At 35.0% G+C, this 17,240-nt stretch overlaps 1 protein-coding gene across 1 annotated transcript in view; it reads left to right on the plus strand.

Annotated features, from left to right (window-relative positions):
- The first annotated feature begins 363 nt into the window (after positions 1 to 363).
- The window catches only part of ssh (Protein phosphatase Slingshot), a 309,427-nt gene continuing 292,550 nt past the window's right edge, over positions 364 to 17,240 (plus strand). The window contains exon 1 of the mRNA XM_089634891.1: positions 364 to 1,269. Within this exon, the coding sequence (XP_089491017.1) occupies positions 1,087 to 1,269 (183 nt within the window). The 5' untranslated portion in view covers positions 364 to 1,086. The remainder of the gene's footprint in view (positions 1,270 to 17,240) is intronic.

The following is a 17,240-nucleotide window of genomic DNA, read 5'->3' on the forward strand; positions in this document are numbered from 1 at the left end:
CTACAACATTGGTCATGTTCATTCATCATTTGAGTAGTTTCTTTGTCCGATATGCTAGAAATTGCCTGTAACCTGTGGCATCGTGTACTGGGAAGACAGAATGTGTGAGATATGGGGTTTCCAGTTCAACCGCTTCGCGTTACCCCTCTGTCAGTGTTATCAGAAGGCTTCAGATGTTTTAGACATATATGTGGTTGCATTAGAAGGCTGCTAGCTTAGCTGACACCTTCGTATGAATTCATATATAAATTAACGGTGAAGTATGAAGCTATGGATGTTGTATTCGGTGAGGAGGGACGCATGCGCGGAGTGTGGGGGGCCGCGGGGCGCCTTGTTGACTGGCGTGCAGTCGGTTTTGGCCCCCGAGTAGCGTGGGTGTCGGCGCTCCGCGAGCTCTACTCTTTTCCCCGCGACATTTTGACGTTTACGAACTATCTAAACTATCTTTTTGAATTCACATTCTGTTTTCCCCTAGGAAGGGCTGTTAGGTTTGTGGGTTACTCACGTTGAAGTTTTCTTCATTCATAAGAACAAAGTTTGTTAAAATTTCCACAAAATAATCGTTATTTTCGTGGTTATGTTTCCTAATGTTCTTCGGAGTGACAGTACCCAAATCAAAATCTTCTGAATACAGAACTCTACGATTGTTATAACCTAGATTTACAATCAGCACTTGAAGAGGTGTCAAAACTATAAGTTACTGTTATTATGTATTTAGTTTCTTATTAGCTGGGGTCAAGTTTTCCGAGCTTTTCCACACAATTTTGCTGAAATAAAGTTGCCTGTTAAAGGGAAAAACAATTCGAGTTTTTTTCGCAATTACATTCCGCAGTGAAGATAACTTTGGTAGACAATTATATGAAGAAATTGATTTGTATTATTTTAGTGGATAACCATAAAATTTCTTTATTTTAAATCAGTATCCTAAGTCACTGGTACAATGTAACGAAAAGGCAATGAATAATGTCTCTGAAGAATAAAACAAAATAGTGTCTGTGAAATACATTTCAATCTGTATTCCTGTGAGAGTGAGGCATTGGTGCCTTGTATGGCAGCAGGACCAGTGTGTGCCAGTATCCCAGGGTGATGCTGTACGTCCTGCCGGCCGGAGTGGGTGGGAGCGGGGGGCGCAGCGCCTGGGGGGGCTCCATGGGGGGGCAGGACTCCCCGCCGGCGTCCTCGAGTCCCCCGTCGCCCTCCTGGCCAGTGGCGCGACGCCCCCGGGCTAGAATTCAACACTCCTTCAAGCCGCATCCAGATAAGACCAACGTGAGTCAACCAAAACGGACTAATCCCAATGGGCCTATTTTAGAACAATGAACGATTTCAAACCAATTCTAAATACAGCTTAGGTTAAGTTAAGTCTATCGTATCCTCAACGATGTCTCTAACCGGTCTAACCCAACCCTCACAATATAAATCTTTACATTATTCTAAAATAACCATCACCAAGTTTCTTTGGTATTAATTATTTGTATTAGAAAATGAACCTGCTAAATTAATATGACACATTAATATCCAGGTAGATTGTCTTATCAGATGAATGATTGCAGTCATAGGAATATTTAACGAATTGCATTATATTCGTTTGTGCATTATGCATTATGCCAGCTTTGCATCTGAGCATGAACCACTAACATTTGAACAACTTTTTATTTCATCTTGGATACTGCAGTTAATGTAGCTTTCACAATGAACTTTCCTGCGAGGATTTCGAATGAATTGACTGAATGAAGGACAAATAATAGAAGAACATAGATATTTAGACATTAACTTACGAATAATATTTAGATTCTATTTTAACATAAAAGTTATTTGGCTTGTATTTTAACGTACAAAACTTTTGTTTCCTATCAAATTAAGTTCTTGGTCAGCGAATTCCAGAAACAGTATCTACTTATTGCCTGGAAATGCATAATATTATTATTCTTTAACAATGCATCCGATGGCTGCAGTAGTGCCATTTTTATAAGGTCGATGAAACTTAACAATTAACATCAAAACATCGATTGAAAAATGCATGTTATTCAACTGGCAACCTCCCAAATTGTCAAATGCGTCCATCACTACAAATGACGCGAATCGATCGTAAAACATATGACTTTTCAATGACTTCTTCAATAATCAATATATTATCGACGTTATATTATTTATTTGTTAAACCGTGTATGAACTAGAGATATTTAAGAAACAAACAGCTTGTAGTCAGGTGTGGCGTCGCGTAATTTTTGTAGTACCGTGAATTAGAGCTATGTGTGATGCACATGTTCTTATGTGTGCAGTGTATGTTTCACGATGCTTACGCCTTACACCACTTGCAATGTTTGGCTTCTTCACACGACAAACACTTGATCCGTTTTCTTGATAACCCCTCCAGAAATTGACGGTTTAATTATTTCGACAGGTGTATTTCTGTTTAACATACTTCAGATCATTAAGAATAGTGTAGTGATGCATTGATTGAGTTTGATTATTACGTTTATTCAATCAATAATCTTTATAAATTACGTATTATTACAATATTAACAAAATTAGTACCTACAATACAATGCACTTTTCCTCAACAACTCAATCAAGATTCTTATTTCCAAATTACTTGTTTTTAATTTCCAAGCTTTACACGAGTGCAGGACACGCGTTGGACTTCTTTCTCGATTGCTCCGGTGCCGAAGTCATCAATATCGTTAGTTCTCCGCGCACCGTCCATTGGCATATTGGTAAAAAAGGCACGGTTCCAACGACTGCTCAATAATCCTCTACCTTTAATGAAACCCTGTGCCTGAGCTGATTACACGGAGTAGGTGTGTGTGTGTCAATCAGTATTTGTGGGAAAATTGTCTCCTTTTAAGATTTTGGAATTTAATTTGGTCTCAAGTAGTGACGCCAGTGTCACTGAAACATTAAATTGTACAAGGTTATTCACCCCTCTTGAAGCAAACATTAATTCATATTTCAAATAAATGGTAGGTAGGTACCTACTTTTGCCTTTTTGTCGAAAAATTTTGTCGTCTTCCATGCCAACCGCGCGAATTTTGACATAGTATAAATATATTTCTCGAATAATCGATTATAGACTGCCTACGGATAATAGATTATAGATTACCTACTGGTAATCTGCGATTCTGCAGTTAAATACACGACTTTTCATTCCATTTTCTCCATTCCTCAGTTCAAACCCACGTTCTCAATATTTTTTTAAACTTTACTATAAAAAACACATACATTTGTTTTTACCATTTTAATTAATTAAAGTGGTTTAATTAATTTAATTAAAGTGGTCAAAAACAAATTTATGTGTTTTTTATTGTCAATTATGACGACCAACAAAGTTAATGCTTTTTACAAATACGTATTTTTTACAATTTATGTGAATACCCCACGATAGTCCCAATCCCTCCCAACCTTCTGAAGCCAATAAGACTGGCGTCCCCAATTAGGGTATGTTGTCAGGTAGTGGGGGGGGAAAGGAGATGGGAGGATGAAGGTGGAGAAGTACCTGGCTATTTAGATCTTAATCATCAAACACGGCTATAGTAATTGTAAACAATATTTCAATTTTCATTTAAGTTTTCAAGGTGTTCAACCAGTACACTAAATTTATCGTTTATCAATGGTAAACGAAAATTTTACGAAATATTATATCTTTTTGCTGCCTGGTGACAGCGCAATGCTTTAGAAATGTAAGCCATAATATTTATGATATTATTTGACAACACTTATGACAGTTGTTAGTTTTCATACACAATAAAAGTACCCTTCAAACATGTGCACCAAAGCCGAGTTCATGTATTGCAAATGATTGCAAGTCCTAAGTATTCAAATTTTATTAGGAATCTCTCAGAAAAATAATTTGAAAGTTTGTCTTGAATTATTACTTTCTTTTTAGAATTATTATGTTTTTCCACAACTCATGTTTTTTTTTTCTTTTTTGTTTTGTGTTGTATGTTGGATTGACGTATGTAGATTTAATATATGGCCGCATCCGAGCTGAGTGCTTTGATGTTTATTGACATTTATTTCTTTTCACTAAATTATGTCTATGTAATATGTAACAAATGTTAACTTATTATGTATACAATACTGCCGCCATGGGCTGAACTACAATATCCTTCATTCAGCGCCCTTGAGGCGATTTCTCACGAAAACGGCGCTATATAAATTAGCCAAATATTATTAAATATTATTATCCTCCTTAAGTATCTCAAGGACCATGGCGTGTTTTTACTTATGCCGATTTTTTACATAATAACACCTTTTCAAAACATAAGTGAGTAACAAAACACTACTACTAATACTAACCCATACAGACACTGACTTTTAATATCCTTGTTTAACTGGTAATAGTTATGTATAGGTACTGTATGTAAATTGATAAATCAAAGTAAATAATAATTTCACCTGCTATCTAATACGGTGTTTGTACAATGTACATATGTGTTTATGTCTGTTATAATCTCTACTTCATATTATACGTTTCAGTTTCAGAAATAACAAAATAAATCATCTTAATGCGAAGCTTAACACCAAATCACTATTTTGATTAATCTTTATAACGAATTGGTGTACATTGTGAATATGCTTTAGATAAATTGAAGGTTTTCCTATCGTTTCGCTTGAGCAGAATACAAATAAAAAAATAAATTACTCAATAAAAAATATAAATGTAAGCTACTAAAAATTATTTTTTTCAATAGAAATGTATGAACGCGTAAAGGAAACAACTTTTTAAAAATACAGTATTGTAGCTAAGATTATCTGTGACAGTTTCATTGATTAACTTTTTTGCTTTCTTATAAAATTATTTGCGAAATAAATAAAAACCAGTTTTGTGCTTGAAATCGAACGTTTCTAGACCCCGGTTATCAAGCGATTTTAATGCCTATTACCTACAATATAAGGTAGATATACCAAGAATATACACATTTTTGGCTTGTAGCTTGTTCTTAACCTAAATAATTATGTCGGCGTTGATTTTTGTTAATAACACCATTTTAACCATGTCGGCAACATTTGAAACAGTTCTGCATTTTATTATGTCTTTTTATTTTTTTTAATTTCGCGCTTATTTCATAGATAAATACTATAATTAATTAAGAATTATTATGATGACAATTCGGTAGGTATATTCTGAAATTAAATCATCCGGAATGTGTTCTCTTACACTACAGATTCCAAACGTATACCTGGCGTGGTTTTCACACAGTATTGATAACATTATTGTTATCGCTATTCACCCATTGATGTATTATGCGCCATGCTCTCGTAAGTATGCATGTATTATCATAGTAATTAATGACAAAATAACATTTATGTATTATCTGTACCGTCGACGTATTTTTTATACATCTATGAACGTTGAATTGAAAATGTGAAAAAAATCTCTGACCAGCTTTGGATTTAACAGTCGATATTGACATCAAATTCAAGGCAGTGAAATGACAGTTTAATCTCATCTATCATGTCAATAATGGCGCTCACGGTGATAATGTAATTTGTCAATATTCCTAAATGATTCACGGTTTCCCGCGCGTGGCCAGTTCCGTGACCGATGTCGTTGCCATTTTAATTTCCAGCGGAACGCTTTCACTCTCCGCAGCCGGCCTTTTTGTTAGAAAATTGTCGCAAACTGCGATCCGCTGTCCAAAGTCAGCAGTCCGTCAATTTTCAGCTTTATTCTGCCTCATTTTTTTAGCTCAGCCCGCTATGAAACATGCCTTATTACTGTGTGAATTTGTATTGGAATTATTAACACCACTTCAATAGGTTTGTACTTCATCTACTGTACTTAGTCACTACCAACGTCACGTTTTACCACACAACCACCCTCGATATAGATCGTATTATTTAGGTTTATTGATTTAAAAAAAATTACATTTCACAATTAACATTCACAATTTATTATGATAATGATGACATTTTCTGTAAAAATCACGTCTAGGTTACTTCACACAGATCTACCATAACATTAAATTTTGACGCACGAGAGTTAAGCTATTCACACAGCTTAGGGATAACGAGGTTTTATGAAACTGATTATACAATATACACCGATGATGTGTGCATTGAAAGGGTTCAAATTAAAAGGTTCGAAATATCATTGAGAAAACTTACTAATTACAAAAGAGCGGAAAGATGCAAGGAAAATATCAGGCATATGTGCGTTTTAACTAGAATTAAAACGCATGAACTTTACGAAAAATGCAAGGGTTTAGAAAAGTGCAAAAAAAATGCACAGTGAGCAGAACAATAAAAGACAACATTAAAACCTTAGATTTAAATTATACCTTATAATAAAAACAGTTACATGAACATTTTTAAATGTTTTGAACTAGCGATTTGATGCGAGCTGCATCGGATGCATCGAATCGCGGGTAAATTATCAAATAATTAAGTGGAACGGAGTAGTTTCACTTTTCAAACGACGCGACGATGCGACGGCATTTCTGTTGTCTCATCGTGATCATCCATTTCTCTTTTTCTACTGAATTTTGTTTCAAATGTCTTCAGATATTTTTATGGGATGGTTGTTTCATTCCTGGGAAAACGTGCACTACTCACTGTTGAAGGAAAAGTTTTCGAAAAATTTATTATTCATCATAATTTAAAAAATGTTATTTATTGGTAAATTCCTACCCAAATTCAACCTAAAGTAATACAACTTTTTTGGATTGATTTAATAAAATAATTAACTTGATGAATGAGAATACTACTATCAAGTGTACAGAAGGAAGAACTCATTATTCCGCTTAGTATTATTTTAAAGGCCCAGCTATGTGTCCCAAATTATTTTTTCTTTCTTTGTATGCAAATTTGAAGATGAAACTTTTAAATTTGATTTTACGATATCATATTTTCTTTTAAACTATATCTGTATTTATAAGCAACCGTACATAATCTGTAGGAAGATAGGAAACTGTGAGATGAAAGATTTTTTTATTTCACTGGAGTGAGTATCAATTGCTTTCGAAATACGAAATCAATCAATATGTAACCTTTCGATTCTGTCAACTTCTTAGGGTTGACTAATCTCAATGATACAAGATGACAAGCCCCAGCACCAACACCAGCATTGCAGCAACACGAGCATGAGGCAACGAATGCAATAGACAGCCGTAATATTTATGACAGTGTTTGGATGTACCGTCGCCATATAACTAACATCCCTGCTGCTATCACATTTACCTCTATTTCGGTCTTGTTTGTTTCTGCGACCTTTCTTTGTGAAGTGGGGCGGCGGCGTTCCTGGCGCACCGCTCCATTCCATGACGTCACTGGCCTCGCCTTCATCTGCCATCCATCTACCGCTATTTCTACACTCTTGTCTAGGTGGGATCCGATGATCTTCATCTTAGAAGATGAGCACGAACAGTAAAATACCTTGCTGAAGAACGAATTAACATAATAAAATCTTACTAATTAATGTAATAATATGACACTAGGGTGGGGAGAATGAGAATGAGGCAGTAGGAATACAAAATGCGAGCGAGATATACAGGTTGTCCTAAAAGTCAACGTTGTCCTTTGGAGGGCAGACAAGCCAACTCATGAAGGACCAGATTATCATAATATGAATAGTAAAAAGTAGTTAGTTTTTGAGATATTGGCAATTTTTTATATTCCTCCCACTGCGGCGCAAGGCGATGGGTCGAGATACCAGTTGGAGAGGTCAAAGTTAAGGGTCTCTCCAAACTAGCCTCTTCCGATCTGACACGCCACGCAGCTGGTGTGACCACACTTCACCGGATGAACCCGTGCTAAATCACCAAACGTAGCGAACGACTTGGGGTGATTAATGGCAGAGGTCCTCGTTATCCAATAAATGGTTCCAGGGGCGGTGGTACCCAAACCCACCTCCCAAATTGTAATGTTTTTTAGAACAAAATTGTTCATTTATTGTTTAAGTCCCCTAGTGTCCACAGGCGCCAAAATACCCTTTCTTTGCCCTGTACGTATCCAGTAAGTCTATGATTCTATGTGTGCCAGTTGTTTCTGTTATCACGGGTCCCATCTTCATCTTGTTAATAATGTCCCCTTTGTTTGACCCTTGAAACCGCTAACCTCTAGTTTCTAGTTAACAGCATCCTAACCTAACCTCGCCCTGCCTTTAACCTGGAAATCGTCCCACATGGAAGTAATATCCGATCCACGTATGATGGCGTATCGAATGCGAATAACCTTTGGCACGTACAACTTCTATTAGGTACCTATGCCGGTAACTGCCATTAATATAATATTACCAAATCTAATTTACCGTGTATCAGGAGGCGTTCTATATTCCACTTTCAAATAAAATAAAATCTTCAAAAATACTAATTTCGGTTGTCTAATTTAATTTGTCAAAAATACTAATACGTCATCAACATTTATGTGAATTTAACTATGGTTTAATGAACTCGGAAAGTTATTTTCAAAATTTGAACCGCGTTAAGAATTCAGACAAACGGTAAAGTACCTATCAACCACCTGTGAAATTTTTTTAGTAGAAAATTATTGTAATTCTGTATTTAAAATGTATATTTCTTTTTTTGATTATCTTGGGGGTTAATCTTTCAAGGGTCTGCGCTTTTTAGCTAACATGCAATTATCAATCCTACGATAATATTATTATCCCGTGATTTTTCGGGATATACGAGTCTGTGCTAGTTCGTATTTTGATTTTCAATGTTTCAACAGCGATATTAATTTCTCAGGTAGAGTCGCTAATGTAATCCGAAGATTCCATTTCTACTATCAGAAATATCAAATTTGAATAGCTTTAGTTGCTGAATTAAAAAATGTTAGTGTTAATAGATTTCATCAAATTATAATGGATAGCCACAAAGTTATAGCTAGTTTCAAAATTGTGAACTTAATGTAATTTAGGTACCCATATACCGTGTATTCATTTTGATTGATTTTTGACCTGGCCAGTATCTAGTACTATTGTATCTAGTTCATAGCAATAAACCCTACGTTTTTGTTACTTGGATACAAATTCTAACGTCTCATCGTGTATGTGTACCTAGTACACTCTTTGATTGACCCTTGACACGACAAACCTCCAATATCTGGGGCTCACTGCAATAACAAATACAATTTGTAATCATTCGATAGTAGGTTTACGAGTGCCATTATGGTTTATTATGGAGGACCAGTTTAATTTCATGCTCTGCGCACTTTCTCATGAACTCTGAAGAGTTCAGTTGCACCAAGTAACGTGGAAACGTATCAAGATACATATAATGAATCTGCGTGAATCAATGGAGCAATAAATACGTATAAGGCGGTTCCATGACAATTCAACACACCTTTAAAAATTTATATAAAGTCATTAAAAGCAATACTATATAAACTACCCTAGGTTACCTATTTAACATAGTTTTTGTTTCATTACTTCTCATGACTTTATATCACTTTTTAAAGGTGTGTTGAACTGCCATTTTTGAGGAGTTATCCGGTCACCATATAAAGCACGTTAATCATTTCTATTGTATTCCTATATTATGAAGATAAATACTTACTTTGACTAAGTTAATACAGTTAGGTACCCACTGATACTGTTTTTGAATTATTCTAATTAGTTGTATGCAAGCCTGGATAGGTGTTGTGTTAAAAGAAAATATGTACGCACAAAATATTAAAGGAAAAGTAATATTAAATACGTAATCGTTTATGTTCGTGTTTCATATTCAAACTCTCGCTTTTGTTTATTACTCGTCGATACTTTTTGCTGAATGAAATGTGAACTTTATTTGAGACAAACGATTCTGTGCCCTTCAAAATACTGTAAAATTTATATCTTTAATCACGTGCAATAAGATTTTGTTGAGGGAAATCAATTTGTGGCGATCTATGCGGGACAAGGCTGAATATTGATGTCTGATTTTCTTGATTCAGGTTTTTAGAGTATGCGCACAGACATATGAATATATAGACTAGAAATTAAAGGTGAGGGGTAAAATCAACTGTTGAAGAACGAAGGGGGTAAAGCTGAATGTGATTCGCCAATAAATCAATCTGACTGTATATAGGCATCTCGCATTATAATATCACCATTTAGTTCTTAAAAGTAAAATCTGCTTTTGAATGAATAGACATTTTTACATGGGAGCGCAAATTACTCGCCACGTTATGAACAAATTTGCGAAGTCCAAATTCGGCAAAAAAAGTTTCTTCTATTTTCAGAGTCGAATATTTTGTTTACGTATTTAGTTAAGACACTTTTATAAGTGTTCATAATTTACTTCCCAGTAACAACGATGCGCACACTTGAGAATCGCTACATTCGACCAATGTTGGCTCGATGTGATAGTATATGTTTCTACAACTGATTCATATTATACGACGTGAATAAGCTTAAAATGATGCTTACATATGGAATGTAATACGACAATTGGGTTTATTCTCTTTTTCACATCTAATTTTACAAGTTTTCATATCACAAGCCACTATTTTGCCGTGTTATTTCATAAAATGCCTCGACCATAGCTCGACGCTAGTTCGAACAAGAATGATGACGTCACATTCTCAAGATTCACGGGAAGCCATACGCGAGCCCAGCCGGCTCCAATGGAACCGGTATGGGGAGTGGGGAATAATACGCTTTTAATCACTTAGGGCAGGTCTACTAATATTCATATGTCTATGAGTATGCGTATTCCTATCTTCACCTATGTAGCGCATGACACAAACACAACGCTCTTGAATACGCAATTAGTATTTAATACGAATCTCTAATCACCTGAGTAATTCGTGTTAATTAATCATAGTTATCTTTCATTGAAGAGGGCTATAGAATATTTTTATTATTTCGCGATACGCCGTTAAAACCGCAATGAGCACAAAATGGCTACATTTTAAAATTAAATTCGCCAGTTGTTGTGTTCGGTCACGTACGCCTCGATTACATTTCGATATCGAGGAATTTGCATAGAAATTATGCCCTTTTGAACCGATAGGTACGCAGCTTTTTCTTATGTTCGCATGGAAACGTTACAAGAATAAATAACAAGACCCTTACGAAAGCAAAACTCTAGTAAATGTTTGAAATCGTAATGAGAACTTACCAATAATTAATTAATTTGATAGCAAATAGATTCTCATTGCTTTGTTATTTTTACAAAGGTGTACTTGTGCGTGCGCATGAAAACGTTACAAGAATAAATAACAATATCCTTACGACAGCATCTACTCAAATTTACTTGATTGAAATCGTAAAGAGAACCTGCAAATAATGGATAATTGTAAAATAGGTAACCTTGAAAAATTACTTTCTTAAAAAAATTAAAATGAAAAGCCTTGTCTTAAGTTTGAGAATAAATAATAATAAGATTCTAATGAAAGTACCAATGCATTTAAATTTATTGGGATTGTAAATAAAACATTCAAGTATTGAATAAATAGGATGGAAAATAGGCTCGTATTGATTTGGCATTTTCGACTCAATGGCAATTTTGGTATTTTCTGGAGAATATTTATTAAATTAATTATAGCACTTTTTTGTGGTGGTAATTTTGTAATAACTAATTGTCTACTTTAACACTTTCACACCTTTAAAATGATTTACCTGCTTACACATCCATGCTTCACGATTTTTTACATCGGGTTTATTTAGATTCGTACCGCGTGTAGTAATATCATATAAAATATCGTCTCCATTGAAGTGTCTGTCATCGGTTATAAATAAAGCCCCGTTACAGCCGGTAACTAAAGATTACCTAACCATTATTACCTGCCCGTTTGGTACCTACTCTGGTCACGGAAGGTGTGGGCGTTGTACTTAACAATTTACAGCTTTTGTTGCTAATTACAGCCTCGGATAATTACAAACTCTGTTTATTGGTAATTTTTATCTCTGTTAAGTTTGTTCGAACCTAGAATTTGCAATAATTATTCTACTATCATACTGCAAATCATTAAGGCATGATACTTCAATTAGTTCTCCTTTCCATTTTAATATTAATTCAACGTGGATTTGAGATCCTTAGCAACCCATTGCATGAATTTAATTTTGTGTTCAGTGGTTAACCGTTTTGTTGTTGACCAGTTTTCTGTTGGCATAACCTGTGGAATGATTGGCTTTCGTGTTTCTCCCCTCCTAAAGGATTCAACTATTCCTTTCGTTAAAATGGCCCTCCACTCATCATCCCCAAATATTACATTACCAGGTTTCCCTTAGAATCTCGTATAATGATGATATATTTTGATTATGTATCTTATGCAATGATGGAAAACTAAGTTAGCAGAACATTGAACACATATGTATATAGTGATAACCGGACGCTTTGAACCACTTGGCCACTATCCGGAAATAACTTATCACGAATAATGAATACGTTATTATCATTACATTATTATTACGTAAAATAAACGATTTAACGTTCTTATTCAAAATACTTAACTCTAAATTCGACTGTTGTGAACTCCTGCAACTTATAAACATACATACACCCACAGTAACAACACGACAAAATACAATATTCTACAGCAGCACACATAAGCGTAACTACATTGCCCACTCTCCGATACAACGACTTCACACCATGGGAAATCATTACTTGGGTGATGTTGACATATTCAATACCAACTTGGCAAGTTTTGTGGATCATTTAAAACATTTATTTCAACAATACTCCTAAACACATCATGTAAACCAACAAATAGCTGTAATTTTCTGTTTTTGTTTCTTGTGTTTGTATGACTTGTTGCATAGCTTTTATCAAATGTAATTTTACTCTTATTTTTTATGTTTGAAAGTATTTGTCAAATTAAAATTATACTACCAACCATGTAAAAGCCCTCTGGGCGTTAAATAAATAAATAAATAAAAATAAAAATTATTTACTTGAAACTTATAACAATACAAATTAGTCACATAAGTCTTCATAAGTTTGTATCAAACGCGCAGACACATTGTGACATCTGGGTAGCCAGTTTTCCACCTTTCAGATCACTAGACGTCTGGTTCACCACGGTTCAAGAGATTAATTGGATAAACGTCATCTCACTCGCGAGAAACAACATGTCTCCCATTCGGCGGGCGGGCCCCGAGTGCATTTAATAATTCATTTAAGCATGACTTTCGCCCGTTATCTAATGTTCCACTAATCTCTTTGCCCGGAGGCTGCGTGGGCCCGAGTTACTCGGCTCATTCTTTCTGAGGAAATCAAACAAATTGAAACCCACTCTCCAGAGATTATCTTCTTATCTCCCGCTTCTCGTTGCGCTCGTCAAAAAAAATTAATTAAAACACACAGAAACGCCAACAAAGTTACTCGTTCTTAAATACACGATGGTTGTCCCTAATTTTGAAATACAAAAATAATTAATGTTTAACTGCTCATTAAGTTCACTTCATGTATATTTCTTACTTTTCTTTTCATTACTCATATATAATATTTTAAAGTTTAGAGTTTTAATGTTTTATATTTGTACAATGTATCTGTACTCTTGTACTTCAGTGTGTCTACAGAACATTTTGATACGTAACTTACCTCAAATTACTACATTGTTTTTTTTTTATTTTTATAGTGAATACCTCACAAGAGTCCCAACTGCTCCCGTCTGGAGCCAGTGAGACTATGGCATCCCCAATTGGGGGATGTTGTGAGGCTGAAGGTAAGTGGGGAAAGGAAAGAGGAAGGTGGGGAAGTACCTGGCTATTCAGATCTAGTCACTAAACACGGCTAAAGCCATTTGGAGCAACGTTTCAATTCTGAATGGTGGTCTTACACCAGGGCGATACTGGTAGTATCTTCCACTCTGGAACGTGCCGCAAATATACTATATATTATTTTAATTAATTAATTGTGAAATAACACAAATTAATCAAATAAAATTTATTTGCGCACGCCGGGTTCGAACCCGCGACCTTCGAAATGGCAGTCCAATGCGTTACCACTGGACTATGCCGGCCGTCATTGTGTCTATATAATATTATGATGAACATGTCAGCACAGTTTCTAACTTCTAACCTAATAATGTAAAATACCGCCACCATGGGTGGAACTACGGTGGAGATTCCCAAAGAGGATATTGTGTTTCCACCTATGACGGCAGTATAACACCCATGCGAACACCTCGGCACAGGTTCTCCTAGTGAGGTGTTCACAGAAAATTACTACCTAAGCTTCAATCATGTAGGTATATACAGTTGCGTATCACATTTCATTCTACTACCATGTTTTATATATAAGGAACATCTATATGTATTACTTGCACCCAATGATAATATGTATACCTATAAACTGTCAGTCTTACTGTGGTGATCTGCCGTGTCGATCACTCAGATAAGATGTAAATAATAGTCGTTTGGATACTCCATACTATTTGGTTTATTTAGTGTTATTACTAATGTACAGTATTCGAGATGTTGTTGCAAAGAGAGGACGAGTTACAACAGACACGCCTTTTTATACGTCTCGGTCATGCTGTCTCACTCAGATATGCCTGTCTCTTTCATACCGACAGACATACGTTCACCACATCCCTCCACACTTAAATCAGCAGACAGTAACACAACATGATTATCATAATAATAATTATAAAACATACATACACATATTTAATTATTATTTTACAACATTTTCTTTTTTTATTCATAACCATGTTCATTCGGGAGTTGACTGCTGCTTATTATGATTTCTCTGTCCTTGGTCGAAGGCGCTCCTTCCAGTTCCCTGACGTTGACGCCACGGGTTCACTGGAGCTGGAAGGAAAAAGAGGGTCACCCATTAGATTGTCATCCGAAACAAAGTCGGAGACATCGTACTCATCGAACGATAGCCTCCTCGTCTCAGACTCAGGGATTAAAATACTAGGGTTCTTTTCCCATGATACACACAGTTTGGATAATTGATCAAAATGTCTTTTCCAGTACATGATTTTATCATTCAATTTAACCTCAATTAAATATAGTTTATTTCCCAAACGTTTATGTACTTTCCCTGGTACCCACTTATCATTGTTTTGGTCTCTAAAATCTCTAACCATAACTTTCTGATTAATCTTAAAATTCGTAGATACTTTGTTATTCCTTTTATAATAGAATTTCTGATTTTCCTGACATTTTGACATTTTCATTTTGGTATCTTTATCAATCACATTTTCCTTTACCTTCCCCCCTCTAGGTATAAAATTATTCAAATTTGACCTTAACCTTCTACCAAACATTAGAACTGCTGGCTCTAACCCTGTTGTACAGTGTGGTGCATTCCTATAATCTGTGAGAAAACATTCTAACTTCTCATAATAACCTGACTGAAATTTTTTTTCTAATAATATTTTCTTTAAAAAATTTTTACACGATTTGACTGCATTCTCTGCCAATCCATTTGATTGAGGATGATTTATAGGTGTTGTTAAATGTTTAATGCCATTTAACTCGCAAAACTGTTTAAAGTCTGCTGACATGAATGCTGCTCCATTATCAGAAACTAAGGTTTGTACACTACCGAAATAACTGAATAATCTCTTTAAGATTTTAATGGTATTATCTGAGTTAGGTGAATTTACTTCCACGCAATCCAACCATTTTGAGGTTGAATCTATGATTACCAAAAAATATTTATTTCCGATAGGCCCTACGTAATCTATATGAACCCTACTCCAAATTTCTTCCGTTATCGGCCATGGAGTTAACTCACTCTTAGGTTGTGATGGTTGAATTTCCGCACAACTTCCACACTCTCTAACTAAAAATTCAATTTGACTGTCTATCCCTGGCCACCAAAAATAGCCTCTAGCTAGCCCTTTCATCTTGGCAATCCCTAGATGAGATCTATGCAATAAGCTTAATATCTTATCCCTTAAACTTATTGGAATTACTAACCTATGGTTCCAGAAAATACAATCATCAATTATTGATAAATCGTTCCTTTTTATCCAATAAATCCATTTGCAATCATCCTTATTGACTTTATTTGGCCACCCTGTTCTAAGATAATTTTTTATCTCTAATAATAATTTATCCGTATTAGATTCTGCTTTAACTTCCTCAACATCTATTGGCATCTCGCTATTATTTTTGAATAAACACAAAATTCTTGAATCAAAGTTATTATTTTCCTCAACAGGATCTCCTACAGGTACGCGAGATAAGTAATCCGAACAATTTAATGTTGATTTTACGTATTGAACTCTATAATTGAAAGATGAGAGAATTACACCATAACGTTGTAATCTATTACAAGTTAAAACAGGAATTCCTTTTTTTTCACCAAAAATTCTACATAAAGGTTCATTATCTATTTCTAGAATGAATTCCCTTCCGTAAATGTACTCGAAAAACTTCTTAAAAGCAAACACAATTGCACAAGCCTCGAGGTCTAAAATTGAATATTTCTTTTCCGCTTCTGTCAGTTTACGAGAAACAAAAGAAATAGGTCTTTGTAAATTATTTTCATACACATGTAACAATGTTGCACCCAAACCTTTCGTTGAGGCGTCCGTAACTACCTTCAAAGTAACATTTGGATCGTAATGTGCTAACACTCGATTATCACATAAAATTAATTTTATTTTATTAAAAACTTTTACGCAATCTTGATTAAAATCAAAATTCGTATTTTTTTTTAATAATTTGTGCAAAGGATCTAATAACATAGACATATTTGGCACAAAAGATCGGTAAAAATTTACCATTCCTAAAAAACTGCGTAGCTCTGATAAATCTTTTGGTTGCGCGACTTTACTAATTGCGTTCGTTTTATCTTCCATAGGTTTAATCCCTTCCTTCGAGATTTCAAACCCTAAGAAACATACCGATGAAGCGTTAAAATTGCACTTTTGAATATTTACGCACAAACCGCAATCTTTTAACCTATTAAGAACTGCATTTAAATTAGCATCATGTTCCTCTATCGTTTCTCCTGTAACCATAATATCATCCAGGAAAACCGCTGTTTTCTTCAAACCTTGTAGACATGAAGCTATAGTTCTACAAAATATTGCCGGTGCACTGTTAATCCCAAACACTAGCCTAGTGAATTTAAATAACCCTAAATGTGTAGAAATCGTAGTATATTCCATACTTTCTTCGTCTAGTTCCAACTGTAAATAAGCTTGACGTAAATCAATTTTTGAAAATATTATTCCGCCCGAAATTTGTGATAATAAAACTTCTATCTTCGGCATGGGATATTTGTCAACAATCAATTGTGGATTCACAGTACATTTATAATCCCCGCAAATTCTAATGCTTCCATCGCTTTTAACTACGGGCACGATAGGAGATGCAAACTTGCTATAACTAATCGGAACTA

Source organism: Hesperophylax consimilis, chromosome 8 (genome assembly GCF_061612785.1).
Source record: "Hesperophylax consimilis isolate HC1 chromosome 8, BYU_Hcon_1.0, whole genome shotgun sequence".
Classification (NCBI taxonomy): domain Eukaryota; kingdom Metazoa; phylum Arthropoda; class Insecta; order Trichoptera; family Limnephilidae; genus Hesperophylax; species Hesperophylax consimilis.